Here is a 17041-nt window from a genome sequence, read left to right on the forward strand (position 1 = left end):
TAAATTCATAATGTCATTGCGGCTATTTTTCAAAAAGAACTTCCAGAGAGAGCGGGAAGTTGTGTGTGTAGACATGCCTAGACGGCATCCTTTTGTAGATTTAATCTTTCAATTTTTTTTTTTTTTTATATACAATAAATTTATAAATTTTAAAATATTTGAAACAGGATAATGACCTATAAGGGTCAAATTGTTAAATTTTCTTACATTTCGACCCCTCTTAAACATAAGCAATAACACAGGCCCACCGCTAGTAGATATTGTCCTCTTTGGGCTTTCTTTTCCGGCTTCTCCTCAAGGCTTTAAAACGTGTCCGCTAGGGGAAGGTTTCATCACATAAATACCTAAAATGACAGTAAAGGAACAACATGCCTTGACACTAAATCTTCATACGGGTAAATAAAAATAAGGGAACGACACTCAATTAAGAAAAAAAATACAATTTTCGGATAAATAATCCTAAATCTCGAGATAGACACAGGTGTCTAAGTCCAAGCTCGTTTCCGTTCTCTAAACCCTCCAACCAATTAGACCCTAAAAGATGTCCATAACTTTCCATATCCCGTAGACATTCATAACAACCCTGTTCAATAGTTTTTCTCACTTACACACTACTTCTCCTGTCGTTCTAATTTTAAACCTAAACTTAAAAGTGTCTTGAGAGAACGTTAAAATAAAATATTAAAAAAAATAAATAAAATGGTATATGAAAAAATTAATTATTTAGTATAAATTATTGAATTGGTTTGGATGATCCATTTTTGGATAAAATTTAAAAAAATAATTATCCAAAAATGACTTTTAACCGTTAATGGGCTCTTATGACGTTTGGGCTATGTCTAAAAAATAGCCCAAATAACTATTTCTCGAACCATATTTCTCAAATATTAATTTTTACGAAAATATTTAGCATTTTTTTTTTCTTTTAAATTTACTTTTATTATTATTATTATTATTTATTATCCAAATATTTAATTTTTCATTTAAATATTATTTTAGTTGTCTGAAATTAAATCTTTCCCGTAGATTTTTTCAATAAAGTTTCTGTATTCCAACATCAAGCATTATCTATCAATCATTAAAAAATATATATATATAAATAAATAAGAAAATACATTTTTTAAAATATTAAATTGTATTATCTATCAATCATTTTAAAAAATAAATAAATAAGAAAATATAAAATATATAATTTTCTATCAATCATTTTCCAACTGTCCCCTCTCATGTATTTTGAACATAATATTTATTCTCTTTCATTACTCGTCTTTTCTGTCTTTGACGTATAAAAAATTTATAATTTATATTTTTTTATTAGATTATTTAAAATAAAAATAGATTTACGCTATCATAATCATTATTAAATTTATATATGAAATAAAAATGACGAAAATGACTTTTTAAATATTAAAAATAATATTTCTAATTTCTAATTATATTTATTAAATTAAAATATGAAATTTAATTTTAATTATTTGTCAGTCAAATTTTCATAATTGAAGCATGTCTATCGAACAATCGAGTGAATAACAAATTTTCTTTTTAGAAAATTTAATTTATTGTTTTCTTTTTAAAAAATTCAATTTATGCAATAAATTAGAGGAATTTGACAACGATATTAATGGACAAATCGGAAGGAAAAAATGACAACATAAATATATTTAATAATTATTAGTTGATTGGCAAGGTAGTGGTTAGTAGGTGGGGGGCGTGCCCAAAAATAAGACGATTAGCAGGGGTAATATGGGAAAATTATTAAAAATGGGATTAAAATCAATGATTTTGTTCTCTCGACTTTTAGTATCAGGTCAACCCAAACTAACTCGAATAATGTTCAAATTTAATGGTCATTCTTGTTAAACTTAGAATATGTCATATCTATTGGTATAATCTATTAATTTACTGTCTGTTATGAATTAGAGAAAATCTACTGATTTCCTAGTTTGTTAGTATGATGGATCAGAATTTACTGATTTACTGGTTTGTTACTGAATCAAGGCCTACCATGTAATCCTCGTTCACATCCAAGCCCTAACCCATATAGGTTCATTCAATCTAACATGGTATCAGAGCCAAGGTTTATTGATTAACCATGTCTATCATATCTTTCTCCTAACATGAGGTCGTGTCATTCAACCTGACAATTTTAACTAATTAATGATGAAAATTAGAGGATTTGAGATTGATATTAAGGATTTAATTAATATATTTAATTTTTTTATTGTATATCTAAACTTTTAATAGATTGAGTGTATTAAAATTTTAAAATACAAAATTACATATAAAAAATAAATATAATATTTTTATGTCACAAAATTATTTTATTTTTGTACAATATAATAATATATAAAACATTAATTTTTGGTCTTCCTCCATCATCATTGAACTAAAAAAAAATAGAATAAAAAAATGGAAGAATGTGTACGGTTGAATTCTTGCAATTTTTACTTTATCGATTACATCAAAATCCTATTTTATGTTAGAAAATATGAAATAATTATTTGATTGCGACATCTCTCCCTATATGCTATATATTTTTTTAATTATTTATATTTATAGATAAAATATTAAATTACAAATTTAGTTTATAAAACGTCTATATTGAATGAAAAATTATTATTATTATTATTATACAACTATCTATTAAAGAGAACAATATCTGCTCGCAGTGAATCTGGGCTCTAAAGGGGTGGATTTGGGGACGGTTCCACATCGATTGGAGGAAGGAAAGAAGGACAGAGAGGACGTTGGGCCGGGTGGATTGTGATGTCCCACATTGGTTGGGGAGGTGGAAACCTTGGCCTAGCAGACGCATTTTAAAGTTTTGAGGGAAAACCCAAAGAGGACAATATCTATTAGGCGGTGGATATGTGTCGTTACAATTATTATTATTATTATTATTATACAACTATTTATTTTTTATCCACTTAATTCATAGAAAAAATCGAGGGATTTAATTATAAATTTTATTTTTAAATGCTTTTTTTTTTTTTAGAATAAATAAAACTTTCTTTCAAATCATGAGTTGAAAATAATTTAGCTTTATGGGACAGTTTTGTTTGAAAATTTTGTTGGTGTAAAACATGTTCTATTGTGTTTTGAAAAACTTTAAAGAAAAAAATATTCTTTTATAAATAGTCTTCTTTACTTTTTATTTTTCACAAAGCGACATGTTTTTAAACGAATAAATTATTCTTTGTTTGAAAATCTCGTATATTTTCAACGGTATTAGACTATTCTAAATGAAAATTATATTTATAAATATAAAATAAATATTATTTACTATAACCATAAAATAATATATTTATGGAATTAACCTTGACACATTTTAAAATTATGAGGTTGATTGTGATACGTAATTGATCAAAACAGACAATATCTGCTAACAGTGAGCTTGAGCGATTATAAATGGTATCAAAGTCAGACACGAGGAGTGTGCTAACGAGGAATTAGGTTAAAGATATTTATACGAGAAGCTTTTATGATTTTTACGTTTTCTCTGCAAATTAGGTAAAAAGTGAAGAACTTGGGCTGAACATGGAGAGCACGAGTCATGACCATGCACGGTATATTCCCAATAAATCGGAGGTTCAAATCTTTCCCGCTTCATATTTATTAAACTAAAAAAAATAAATAATTTTTTAAGAAGATAAAAAAGAAAAAGATATTTGTTTGATTTTTTAAAAAAGAAAAGAAAATAAAATCTTAAGTTTCACATCCACCAATCATTCTGAATAGTGAAGAAAATAATGAATAATTTGATTCATGAACGTGGCAGATAATTCCAAATAAGGCTTTCAATCTTATGATGATGATGCACAACAAATAATGCCACCAACCTTAGTTTAATAATGCCACGGAATTAAAGTGCCTTTTCACTTTGCATTTGTATATTTTTTTTTAATATAAGGTTTAAGATTTGGTACATTTGTCACACCCTCCTCCTCCAATAACAATGGGACACAATCCACTTTCATTTTTATTTCTCAATCATACTATAATTAATCTTATAATATGTTACATATTCAACTTTCTTGTAACATATTGTTTAATTAATATAATTTAATATAATAAAAAATGTTTTGTTATTTTCTCCAACCGACGTGGGTTCTCATAATTGACTCAACATCCTTGCTAGCACTCGTTTATCTCTTTAATCGATGTGCGCTCTCATAATCTACCTCCTTTCGAGACCTAGTATCCTCGCTGGCACACTGCTCGATGGAAATCATTCGTCTCTCCAACCGATGTAGAATCTCACTGTTAGGTTGAATGGCACTGTGAGTCACAGACCTATTTCTTTAATCGATGTGCGCTCTCACAATCTACCTCCTTTCGAGATCTAGCATCCTCGCTGGCACACCGCTCGGTGGAAATCATTCGTCTCTCCAACCGATGTAGAATCTCACTGTTAGGTTGAATGGCACTGTGAGTCACAGACCTATTTCTTTAATCGATGTGCGCTCTCACAATCTACCTCCTTTCGAGATCTAGCATCCTCGCTGGCACACCGCTCGGTGGAAATCATTCGTCTCTCCAACCGATGTAGAATCTCACTGTTAGGTTGAACAGCACTGTGAGTCACGGACCTCGTCTATTTGTAGATGTACATTACATGGTGGGGCTTGATCCATGATAATGGCAGTGTGAGTCACAGACCTCATCTGTTTCTAGATGTATATTACACGGTGGGCCTTGATCCATGATAACAAACCAGAAAATAGTAGATTCTCCCTTATCCATGGTAAATTAGTAGATTCTCTTTTATCCATGCTAGATCAGTAGATTCCTCATGGTCGATCAATAGATTCTCCATGATCTAGACTAACAAACCAGTAAATCAGTAGATTATCTCGTATAAAATGACCTATTCTACTTTAACACTCACAATCTACCTCTCTTCAGTGGGTCCCAGCATCCCTTGTTAGCACACTCCTAAGTAGCACTCGTTCCTCTCTCCAACCGATATGCAATCTCACAATCTACCTCCTTTCAGGTCGGGCCCAGCATCCTCGCTAACACACCGCTCGGTGTCCACTCCCCATTCAGGACTTAGCATTCTCGCTGACACGCTGCTCAGTGTCTAGCTCTAATACCATTTGTAACGGTCAAAACTCATCATTAGCCGATATTGTCCACTTGATCTATTATGTATCACCATCAACTTCACGATTTTAAAACACGTCTATTAGAGAAAAGTTTCTACACCATTATAAAGAAGGTTTCGTTCTCCTAATTTATTTTGTCAATATATATATATAATATATTCTCCCAAACAAAATTACATTAAATAAATAAAATATTCATAAAATTGCTGACATACCCCTCGTATTCCCAGAACCCAAAAAGAATTAAAATAAAACAGAGGACCAAAAAGCAAAAATAAATAAATAAATTTGTACAGAACACATGCCAACTTTTGCTTTTTATTACCCCATTGATTCTCTGCAAATTTTTTTTTTCTTCCTCTTCCTTTGTTCTCTCTTTATAATTCTTTTTTTTCTTTTCACAAATCTTTAATTTCCCTCTCTTTCTTCCTCCTCTTCTCTCTCTCTGTTTCAGAGCGTGCGATGGGTGCCATTTTAATGGAGTGGATGAACTGCTCATAAATGGCTCACCACACTATGCTAACCAATGACCACACCGATTCCAACAAAGCCTATGTTCATACAAATTCCACTGACCCACTTCCACAATCATCTCCCAATCCAATTTTCCATGATTTCTTAGGCATGAAAAACCCCTCTGATTCTCCTCTGGGTTTTTCTCCCCGGACGGCGGCGGATTTGCGGCCGTCCGACCCATCTCCCGCTGCCTCCGCCTCCCGCGGCCCTTCCTCTAGCGGCGGTCGTGGCCCCATCTCTACTACCTCAGATCTTGCTTCTGGTATCTCTGTTCTTTGAGGATTTGTTGCTTTATTGTCTATTTGTGCTTCGTTTTGAAAGATTTTGTGGGTTTTAACTCTTGAGTGTTGTGTTTTTGCTTGATTTTACTTGAAATATGAAAAGGGTATTCGCTATTTTCAATGATTACTGGTTTGATCATCATGATTGTTGTTATGTTCTTGTTATTACTCCATTTTGATTTTGATTTTGATTTTGTTCTTTGATTTTGTGTGTGTGGAGGATTATTGGGAGTGAGTCCACATTGGTTAATTTAGTGGAAGATCATGGGTTTATAAGTGAGGAATACTATCTCTATTGGTATGAGGCCTTTGGGGAAGCCTAAAGTAAAGCCATGAGAGCTTATGCTCAAAGTGGACAATATCATACCAATGTGGAGAATCGTGATTCCAAACCGTGTGTTCTTGTTTGTTTTCAGGAAGGTTAGTAGCTTTGGTGTGCTGATTAGGAAGACTTGTTTCACTGATTTTGAGCTTATTGTGTTCTTTGTTTATGAATTTGAGTGAGAAATTTATAGTAAACTTAACCCAAATCATGAGCATTTGAGTGTGGAGATGTTTTGAGTTTGAAATTGGTATATGAATGCAAAAGTTTGATCCCGTTTTTCATTGATACGAGTAGACCGACAGGTCGGGAGTCATCTCGAAGGCGTTCCATTCTATGGCTCGAGGGGCGATATGTCTACAACGGAGATTCATAATAGGATCATAGGGAATAAGAGAAGTATGTCGGATTCTGTTTTTATCGGGTCGTATCGAGATGGAGTTCCACACATGGCTTCCGAGTCGCATTTGATGAAGGTTTCATTGCATATCACATTTTGTAGTTGCTGAAAGAAACACTACTTTAGCTGCACTCCTTGTTTAGTGATATTGTCGTGTTTTAACCCAGACATTACGAAATGGAGCAGGCAGGGAGCTTAACCGAAGAGCCAACGACGATGAAGTGACGCTTGGAATGCAGCAGCCAATGAGGCCGAGCGCTGCGTCGGTTATCTTTCAACCTCATATCGGAAGTGGTAGTAGACTCGATGCTGATGTTACCAAGTGGGAGAGATCCACGCTTATGAACATCGGTCCTGCTCCAGCCGTACAGTACTCTCCCCGTGGGACGAGTATGCCGTTTTCCCCTCAGTTACATACAAATAGATTCAGAGATGCCAATGCCATTCCTCCAAATATATCTCAATCAGCTGCAGATGAGGGATCTCGAACTGGAATCAAAGGTCCTGGAATCTTGAGTTCGAGTTATCCCGGTGGTGGAACCTCCGAACGGAACTCATCTATCCTGCTCCCGAGCTGCAGCTTGCAAAAGCCCGGGACTAATATCGCCGACCACGAATCCTCTATGCCTTCAAGGTAGACCCTGCATTGATACTAAATTATAGGTTCTTTGTCACATTTCCTATTAGGAAAATGCTAGTCTTCGTGCTACTTATCTTTGTGACTGGTTAATCGCAGTCGACGTGGTCTTGTATCTGCTGATCGGCAGATGACGATATTTTATGGCGGTCAAGCTCATGTCTTTGACGACGTTCATCCAAACAAGGTTCGTGTTCTAAATTACGTGGTTTTGAACGAATGTTTGTCCTGCTCTTACCATCCAAGTGACAGTGGCAAGTACTTGATAACGATAGCTAAACTCGTCGTTATCGTGCGACATATTTCACACGATAGAAGCTTAGAAACTTCATAATCATAATGCATTTTAGAAGTTTCATTTAGATACCCAATCGATGATGTTCGATAGTCCATGCTACCGAATTATGTTAGCTGTAAGCTTCTCTAGGTTGGTTTAACTTCGTTGGAAAAGATCGACCGTTCTTGGGACGACTTTCCCTTGATTTGCTTGTAAGTTATATATTGGACAAACAATGGTGCACCTCAAAATGTGTCGCACTCTTTTAATGTCGGGAGTAGCTCGACATCCATTATCTGTTAGTGGTGGGCTTGGGCTGTTACAAATGGTATCAGAGTTAGACCCCGGGAGTGTGCTAGCGAGGACGTTGGGCCCCGATGGGGTGGACACCGGGTAATGTGCCATCGAGGGGGGTGGATCGTGAGATCTCACATCAATTGGAGAGAGGAATGAAACATTTTTTTATAAGGGCGTGGAAACCTCTCCCTAGCATACGCGTTTTAAAACATTGAGGGGAAGTCCAGAAGGGAAAGCCAAAGAAGACAATATCTTCTAGCGGTAGGCTTGGTCTGTTACATGTAATTCCTGACAGATCAAACCGAAGACATCAATGCTTTGAAACGTCATACCGCTAGCAGATATTGTCCTCTTTAGACTTTCCCTACTGGGTTTTCCCTCAAGGTTTTAAAACGTGTCTGCTAAGGAGAGGATTCCACACCTTTATAAAGATAGTTTCGTTCCCCTCTCCAACTGATGTGGGATCTCACAATCCACTCCTCTTTCGGGGTCAGCGTCCTCGTTGGCACTCGTTCACCTCTCCAATCGATGTAGGATCTCACAATCCACCCCCTTTGGAGCTAGCGTCCTCACTGGCACTCGTTCCTCCAACTGTTGTGGAATTTCACAATCCACCCCCTTCGGGGCCTAGCATCCTTGCTGGTACTCGTTCTTCTCTTCAATTGATGTGGGATCTCACAATACACCTCCCTTAGGGGCTAGCGTCCTCGTTGGCACTCGTTCCTCCCCAATCAATGTGGGATCTCACAATACAACACTCCCTTTGGGGCCAGCGTCCTCACTGGTAGTCGTTCCTCTAACCGATATGGAATCTCATAATCCATCCCTTTCGGGGCCAGCGTTCTCACTGGCACTCGTTCCTCTCTCCAATCGATAGAATTATAATTGAGATGAATGTCACATTCTAATCACAAGCTGTTCATTGCATTTCAGGCCGATGTTATAATGGCCTTAGCTGGGTCAAGCGGGGATCGTGGTCAGCTAACTATGCAACAAAATCAACTGCTCGGCCAGTTAACGAAAGCGAAACTCCAAACGGAGAACTCGACATCGGTATGGCAAGTGACACCACCTCGTCATTTGCCAAAGAAGCTCGTAGAAAGCTGTGTTGCCGGGAGTTCAGCTCCCATAGCCAGCTCAGTCGAGAGAGTCACAGCATCAGCAGGTGGGTGCGTGAATATATATCTATGGCACGGAATTGAAACCAACCTATTTCGAGAAATCGAATCGTTGCGTGACATATTTTTGTTCTTATGGCAACAAAAACAGGAGTTGGTAAGGATGTTAGAAACCAAGTTCAAGCTGCTGCTGATTCGAGTGCGGAGAAGAAGAGAGAGTTGTGATATTCGTTCCCCGACTCAAACGAATGTTTCGAAATGCATCAAAGTCAGCTGTTGTAAGGCATTTCTCGTGGCGCCCGTCCTTGTTTCGGTACTTTTTAGCTTCGATATTTGTTGTATTTTCTTACCGTTTTGTTTCGAGGGGAGGGGATTCCGGGTTTAAACTTGATGAGCAATGGAAATGAATTCCCTTTCTTTTTATGGAACTTGCTGTTTAAGAAATTGTTCTGAATAGCTTATAACTACTTAAGATGGCTTGTCCCGGATTAGGTTACTGTAACTCGAAATCATTTTATTATATTTGTGGTCAATTTAATAATATATTTTAAAATATTTTTAATTAATACACTGAGTTTACTAAAATAATATTAATAAATAATAAAATAAAACTACTAGACTGGAATTGCTTGGACAAGAGTTATCCTATGGGCCGGAAGTGACTGGGCCAAGCTACCTCCATATGGGCCTTAGGCCCAATTACCGTATGGAAGAACTTTGAAAGGAAAATTTGTATTTCCTACATAGCATTATTAAAAAATATTTGCAAAGATATATATATATATATATATATATATATATATTTATTTATATAAAAACTATAAATCGTGTATTATGAGACCCTCGTAGATTTTTTTAGTCAACCATCTACCGTTTAGGAGTGTTCAAATGACCCAAGAATCCAAATAACTCATACTACCCAACCCAAATCATAAAGTTCTCGGTTGAGTTAAGTTTTTTTTTTTTGGGTTGGATTGAACTTTAGGAAAATCGAAAAATTCAGATCGGTTCACGGGTTGACTTATTTTTGGTCAAGTCAACATGACCAACCAGAAAATATGGTTACAGCTCAATCCGACCATACTTTTAAAATTATTATGAAAAATAAGAATATTTCATGTTTATAACCGCTGCTAGTGATGCATTGTGACGTGTGAATGTTTAATATTTGAGTTTTATGAGACTTTAGTTATTAACTTAACATGTTTGGTGGTGGATAAATAGATAAATAAATAAAAAAACAATCCAAAAAACCCAACTCAATACAACTCGAAAATAGATGGTTGGGATGATTTATGAACTATATTCAAGTTGTTTAGATCACCAATCCAATGAACTAGAAGTTTCGGGTTGGTCCAAATGATTTTTCCAACTCAGATCATACATTACACCCTTTATTATACACAAAATTAAAAGTTCATGAAACTATTCGACAGTTTTTAAATTTAAGAACTCTTTAGATAATTTCTAAAGTTGAAAGAGGAGACTTATAATTTAATTTAAAAGATAAATACCCATATAAATAAAGTAAGTAAACTTATAATTTTATTCTTATTATGTACTAACATTAATTTCCCCTCCATCTTCAACTTGGCAATTCCCATATATGCCCTATTTGAGAATGTTTATTTACTGTACTTAAATGGTTTGTAAAAGTTCTCTGAATCAAATAAATTACAATATATGAAAATAGTCATAAATGGAAAGAACAATATATGGAAAGATATCTCTAAAGATACCTCTGGTAACTAGGCAAATATCTAGGTATTTGCTTTATAATAAAATATCATAAAATATTACGGATAATAAGGTAAATATCTAAGTATTTAATTTATAATTAAATATTAAATATAATATATATGGTAAACTATAATTTAAAATATTAAAATATTAAAGTTACTATTCTGTCTGTTACTTCCCATAAATGGATTTCTTTGCAAGTTCTTTGTACTAAGAAAATGCTAGTATTTTAAATATCAGCAAAAGAAAATTGCTTTGAATTTATGCAGCTATGGCAGATAAAGAGTTTCTTCCTCTCGACTTCAATTCAGTTCAAACCGTCCCTGAATCTCACTTGTGGCCGGACTCCGATGAGTTATCGTCGGTCATCGACTTGGACGAAAAGATTTCGCTTCCATCGATTGATCTTCTCGACGACGGGGCATCGGAGCTCCTAGGGAGGGCCTGTGAGCAATGGGGAATGTTTCAGTTGACTAACCATGGTATCTCCAAAACCCTAATAGCTAAGATGGAGGAGGAGGCTCGACGTCTGTTCACTCTACCGGCGAAAGAGAAGATGAAGACATTACGGTCTGCTGACCGTGTAACTGGCTACGGCACGGCCGTAATATCAAAGTATCATTCGAAATGTATGTGGCATGAAGGATTCACCATCTTGGGTTCTCCTGCCGATGATGCTAAGAAGCTTTGGCCATCTGACTCTAAACGGTTTTGGTAAATCCATGCACTTTCATGCATGTACACAATTAGAGTTTACCACTCTATGCATATAAATTAGGGCTTACCACTTACCCGTTCAAATATTTTCGTAGTTTAAACTAAATTTGAGATTAAAATATCTTTCTATACACCATCATGAGAATACTCGTACTAGAAGTGAAACTCTCGGTATTGTTTATCACAAAAATCTAATGATAATTTAACTTGAAGTGTTAATAGTTTAAATCTATTTATATTTTAATTACATAAACTCATATTATCTTTTATTGAATATACATTTTTATCCTGCTCATTACTTTTTTTTTTTGGCTTTCAAGTGATGTAATGGAAGAGTATCAAAGCGAAATGAAGCGCTTATCAGATAGGTTAATAAAGTTAATCTTCAAGTTTCTTGACATCTCCGAGGAAGAGACAATGAAGCTGTTGTCTTCCATGGACGACTCGGGTAAGTCCTACACCGCCCTCCAACTGAACTCGTATCCACCGTGCCCTGATCCAGACCAAGTCATGGGCCTTGCTGCCCACACCGACACCTCCCTCTTCACCATCGTTCACCAGGCATGCAATGACGGCCTCCAAATCTTCAAAGACAAAGCAGGCTGGATTCCGTTGTCTCCAATGAGAGGTTCTTTCGTTGTCAACGTTGGCGACCTTCTCCACATTATGTCGAACGGGCGATTTCGGAGCATTCTTCATCGGGTTACGATACAAGGGAAGAAGGTGCATAGATTTTCATTGGCATATTTCTATTATCCACCACCTTATTTATATATTACACCTCATTGCAAGGCATTGAGTGAATCACCACAAACTCCTCTCTATCGCTGTGTGAGTGTGAAAGAATATTTCACCATGAAGGCCAAAAACAATGGGGAGGGACTTTCTACCATCAAAATATAATCACTCAAACCCCTTTTGTCTTCATTTTCAAAAGGGTTTCCAAAGAATTAGTTACATTTATAAGGGTTTGTTTTTAATTGATCCTCAAGTTTGATGATCACACAGCTATGTAATAGTTTGGAAACCTAGCTTGTTTACGATTTGATTTGCAAATTCTATCAAAGGAATCGATAACAGAAAGAAAAAATCGAGCATCTTACAACATAGCATTAGTATTTGAGAGATTATTCTCGAGTTAAGAAATCTCCATGAGTTCGTTGAGATATCTAAACAGGTTTTTTTTTTCCGAGGGCCACACACGAATGGAACAAAAACAAAGCTAAAATAGAGCGGGAAGGTTTATAATCCAAACTTTTACATTAGATACCGAAAATAATAGTTTAGTCCTAATGATAATTTAGTCTCTATACTTTCACATTTGCCGACTTTACTTTCCTCAATCATCGACTTTTCTACCTGTTAATTTGAGTTGAGTATACTGCTAAAGATTAGACATTTATTACCCTTTCTAAGGCAGAAGGTTCCATCCCTCACTCCTGGTTAAATAGTCTTTTCATACTAAGCCCTTATTATCCTCTATTTAATTTTCTTCGTCAGGACCTAAAGGTTTTCCAAAAAGGACAAACAAAAACTTCATTAGACAGAGGTCCTACACTCTTAAACATAATATCAGCTGCAGCAGCTCAGATAACTGGTATGTGTCCAAGACAACTAAGGAATTCAAATTATGTGAGATCTTACATCGGTTGGAGAGAAGAACAAAGCATTCTTTATAAGAGTGTGAAAATTTCTCCCTAATGGACGTGTTTTTAAAAACTTTGAGTGGAAGCCCGAAATGCAAAATCCAAAAAAGACATCTTCTGCTAGCAGTGGGCTTGGACTGTTACAAATCTTATCAGAGCCAAACACGGGGCGGTGTGCCAGCGAAGATGCTGGTTCCCAATGGGGGTAGATTCTGAAATCCCACATTGGTTGGAGAAGGGAATCAAACATTCTTTATAAAGGTGTGGAAACCTTTCTCAAGTGGATGCATTTTAAAAATCTTGAAGGGAAACTTGGGAAAAAAAATTTTAAGACGACAATATTTGCTAGCGGTGGGCTTGGACGGTTACAAATAATCATCACGGAGAAAAAGTGACAACAAGAAAAAATGATGACGAAGCAATCATGCAATGGACAAGAAATATCATTTTTAGGAAGGAAAACAGGAAGGCTAATAAGAAAACAACAAACCGGATGAGTTCAGTTTGGGTTGGCACGTCATCAAGAGCCTCTTTAATGCTAACGTGTCCCTCAATCTAGATGCAAGTGCCTACAATAAAAAAGATAATGTAGATCCGATAATGTGTGAGATCCTACATTGGTTGGGGAGGAAAATGTAGCCAGCGAGGACGCTGGGCCTGAACCGGGATTGGATTTTGAGATCCTACATAAATTGGAGAGGGAAACGAGTGCCAGCAAGGATGCTGGCCCCGAAGGAGTTGGATTGTGAGTTCCTACAACGATTGGACTGTTGTTACATGAGGTAACATGAGGTAACATGAGGAGGGAGATAATTTTCTTCTTTGATATCAATCATGACATGGAATGGCTTCAAGCCTTAATTTTGAAATCTTCAGTGTAAAAAGGAGAACACAATAGAAAAATGCTTTGGGTATAAAAAAGGTTTACCTTCTTCACTGAATTCAATTCCTTCTGAGATTCACCAATCAAAGTATCTAAGCTATCTTAGAAGCTTGAGCTATCATGGTCTCCTATCAATCTTCCTTCCACCTCAATAATCTCATCTTGCAGCTTCATACGCTTCACATTATAAATAGATAGGAATTCAGATTCCTGCTTTCCACGATCCTGAAACAAACCAAGGTGCATTTGAAACCAAACAGATAATAGAACAAAATGTTTCCGTTTAACAGAAACACAAAAAATATAAGTTGTACATATATATAGGTGATTATGCAATTAAAAATTACTAGGTAGAATACAGATGAAAAGGAACCTTCCCAGTGACTAGGATTTCAAGCCAGAAACACAAAAAAGAGAAGTGTTAAGAAACACGACTCTCCACAATGATATGATATTGTCCATTTTGAGCATAAGCTCTCGTGGCTTTGCTTTTGATTTTCCCAAAAGACCTCGTACCAATGAAGATGTATTCCTCAACAATAAGTTGCATATTTCCATCCATCAGAAACACAAAAAGATGAGTTTTATATATATATATATATATATATATATATATATATATAAATATATTTTGTTAGGAATCACGGATCTCCATAATGGTATGATATTGTCCACTTTGAGCATAAGCTCTTATGGCTTTGCTTTGGACTTCCCCAAAAGGCCTCGTACCAATGGAGATAGTATTCCTCACTTATAAACCCATGATCTTCCACTAAACTAACCAATGTGGGACTCACTCCCAATAATCCTCAACAATACTCCCCTCGAACAAAGTACACTATAAGCCTCCCTGAGGCTTATGAAGCTCTCGAATGGTCTCTCCTTAATCGAGGCTCGACTCCTTTCTTTGGAGCCCTCGAACAAAGTACACCCTTTGTTCGAAACTTTAGTCACTTTTGACTACACCTTCGAGGCTCACAATTCTTCACTCCCAATAATCCTTATTATTGATTATGCAGTTAAACATTATTATGTGGAATACAAATCAAAAGGAACCTTTCTAAACCACTGCAATTTCAAACCAAACCCCTTGTAGTATCAATTTCTGACATATGTTTAATTAAACATAAAATTCCATTCTTCTGCAAATAAAACCTTGCCCGCGCCTCCATCACAGAATTTTGAAATTTTTACACTAGTCAAGCCAACGAGGTAAATTGTTGATCAGAGACACCATATGCAAATAAAAAGATATGGATGTGCAATAATCTAAACTGAATGTTGTTCCATTTCAGGTACAAATATTTTGAAAACAAGAGCTATATACTTGCTACTATATGACCCGTTATGAACAGAGAGAGGAACAAAAAAAAAGAATTCCCTAGATTGGTAATACAAAAATGTTCTGCTGATTTAAATGGAGAAATATACTTCAAGAACCCTGAAAATGTTCAAGATATTTTTCCAAGAGATGCTGCAGTCACTACCACTCTTCAATTAAAACAGAGAAAATAACAAAATCATCAGCCCCCTAGGAGGAACAGAAAACCAGTTAAAAATTGTATAGCGGGGCAGTTCAGAGAATTTCAAGGACTGAAAATGAAATACAGGAAGGCAAATACTATTCAACAAGAAAAAGAAGTTCATCAGGTGATTTTGTCCCGAAGAGAATGATGCGCTGATGATTATGTTAGATAAACTATATTCTATAACAAATTTTCTGGTGATCTTAACAGTACTCTGAGATGTGAACTAACGCCATGATAGATCCTAACATAAACTTCAAAGTAAATTGAAAAACCAAAAAGAAAAAGAAGAAGAACACTGACCAGTTCATCCAAGTTCTCCTCCTCTAGTAACTCGATTGAAACTCCATTGTCAAAATCCACCACACTGGCCGTAACTCGCTGTCCTCAATCAAGCGCTCATTGCAAGTACTCTACAATTTTCAGTAAATGAGCACAACAGCGGTATGAAATCAGACAACAAACTACAAACACATCATAATTATTTACCTAACCTAACCATCACAACTGATATCATACAAAGATTACATAGATCTATGAGGATGGCGCTCCACTGCATAAAGGAAAATAAGATCTCAGAGTCCAAAGCTCTTGCTCGCAAGACGACGCTGCAATTATACATGTATTACAATCATAAGGAAGTCATCCTCAGATCAATCTGAAACTTATTTCAATTGTGTAAAATGGATACTAACACTTAGTTTCTTATTCGAGAAACTTATCAAAATGCTTCTTCTCTCTCTTTTTTCATGGAAAGGAAGAGCGGCGACATCAAATTGATTATCCACACCTGTTATGGTCTGATGCACCAGAAAATGCCGGAATCCAGCTTATGCGACGAAGCAATCATGGAATTCCGAGCATTGACGAAAACCGATCGAACAGCAAAAGGTTCGACATCGCCGGGAAACGTAACTCCGATTAGCAGCTAATTTTCAATGAATTGCTTAGAAGAGAAACCGCTTCTTCCCGTACATCTCCGCGCTGCGGCCTTCCGGACAAAGTGAGGCGGGAAAAGCTATGGATCGGAACACCATGACTGTAAGCTGGGCCGTGATTGAATTTTGGGCCATTTTGGCCCATTTAAGAATTAAGTGCTCTGATAAATTTTATTTGATTAATCATTTTTTTTTAATTCAACCATTCAATTCTCGTTATAAATATAAATATATAATCACGTTATTAACCGTATTTTTTAATTTATATTTAAAAAATAATTTTAAATATAATACATTATTTTAAATAATCCCAAATAAATAAATGAAAAAGAAATTTAATTTCAAAAAATAAATTGGAATCTTTTCCTTCAATCTTATTTAACTTAATTAATATTAATCGATCCTAATTCAAGTTAAGTCATATATTATGTACTAAAACATTAAAAATTTGAATCTCCACTTACACTCGTAACAGTTGCAAATAAAAATTTTAAACTTAACTGGTAAGAATGAAATTTGAACCTTCAATCTTTAAGTCATACTGTATGTCTTAATCAGTTAAACTATGTTCAAATTGGCTTTTCGATATTCATATAATAAGAAACCGTGTCACCTCGATGCAGATTTATACCATC

At 35.5% G+C, this 17041-nt stretch overlaps 2 protein-coding genes and 1 long non-coding RNA gene across 4 annotated transcripts; 2 read left to right on the plus strand and 1 right to left on the minus strand.

Annotated features, from left to right (window-relative positions):
* The first annotated feature begins 5474 nt into the window (after positions 1–5474).
* LOC111799289 (protein TIFY 8-like) lies at positions 5475–9384 on the plus strand. 2 transcript variants are annotated; one of them, XM_023682774.2, is made up of 6 exons: positions 5475–5886; positions 6525–6703; positions 6795–7261; positions 7364–7451; positions 8772–9007; positions 9108–9252. In XM_023682774.2, exons 1-6 carry the CDS (start codon positions 5610–5612, stop codon positions 9115–9117), a joined length of 1257 nt encoding a protein of 418 aa, XP_023538542.2. In that variant the 5' UTR covers positions 5475–5609; the 3' UTR covers positions 9118–9252. The 2 variants fall into 2 exon arrangements, with proteins under 2 accessions (XP_023538542.2, XP_023538541.2); XM_023682773.2 differs by having other exon boundaries at positions 5478–5886; positions 8772–9003; positions 9108–9384.
* A 1583-nt stretch (positions 9385–10967) lies between these two features.
* Positions 10968–12745, plus strand: LOC111798759 (gibberellin 3-beta-dioxygenase 1-like). The gene is made up of 2 exons (XM_023682086.2): positions 10968–11410; positions 11734–12745. Exons 1-2 carry the CDS (start codon positions 10968–10970, stop codon positions 12314–12316), a joined length of 1026 nt encoding a protein of 341 aa, XP_023537854.1. The 3' UTR covers positions 12317–12745.
* Positions 12746–13973: 1228 nt separating this feature from the next.
* Positions 13974–16494, minus strand: LOC111799107 (uncharacterized). Its single transcript, XR_015421609.1, has 4 exons — positions 16164–16494; positions 15958–16076; positions 15772–15881; positions 13974–14167 (listed from the first exon to the last, which is right to left on the minus strand). It is a non-coding gene; the product is annotated as an uncharacterized LOC111799107 (long non-coding RNA).
* Positions 16495–17041: the final 547 nt, after the last annotated feature.

The sequence above is a fragment of the Cucurbita pepo genome, chromosome 7, assembly GCF_057944985.1.
Source record: "Cucurbita pepo subsp. pepo isolate OVF chromosome 7, ASM5794498v1, whole genome shotgun sequence".
Classification (NCBI taxonomy): domain Eukaryota; kingdom Viridiplantae; phylum Streptophyta; class Magnoliopsida; order Cucurbitales; family Cucurbitaceae; genus Cucurbita; species Cucurbita pepo.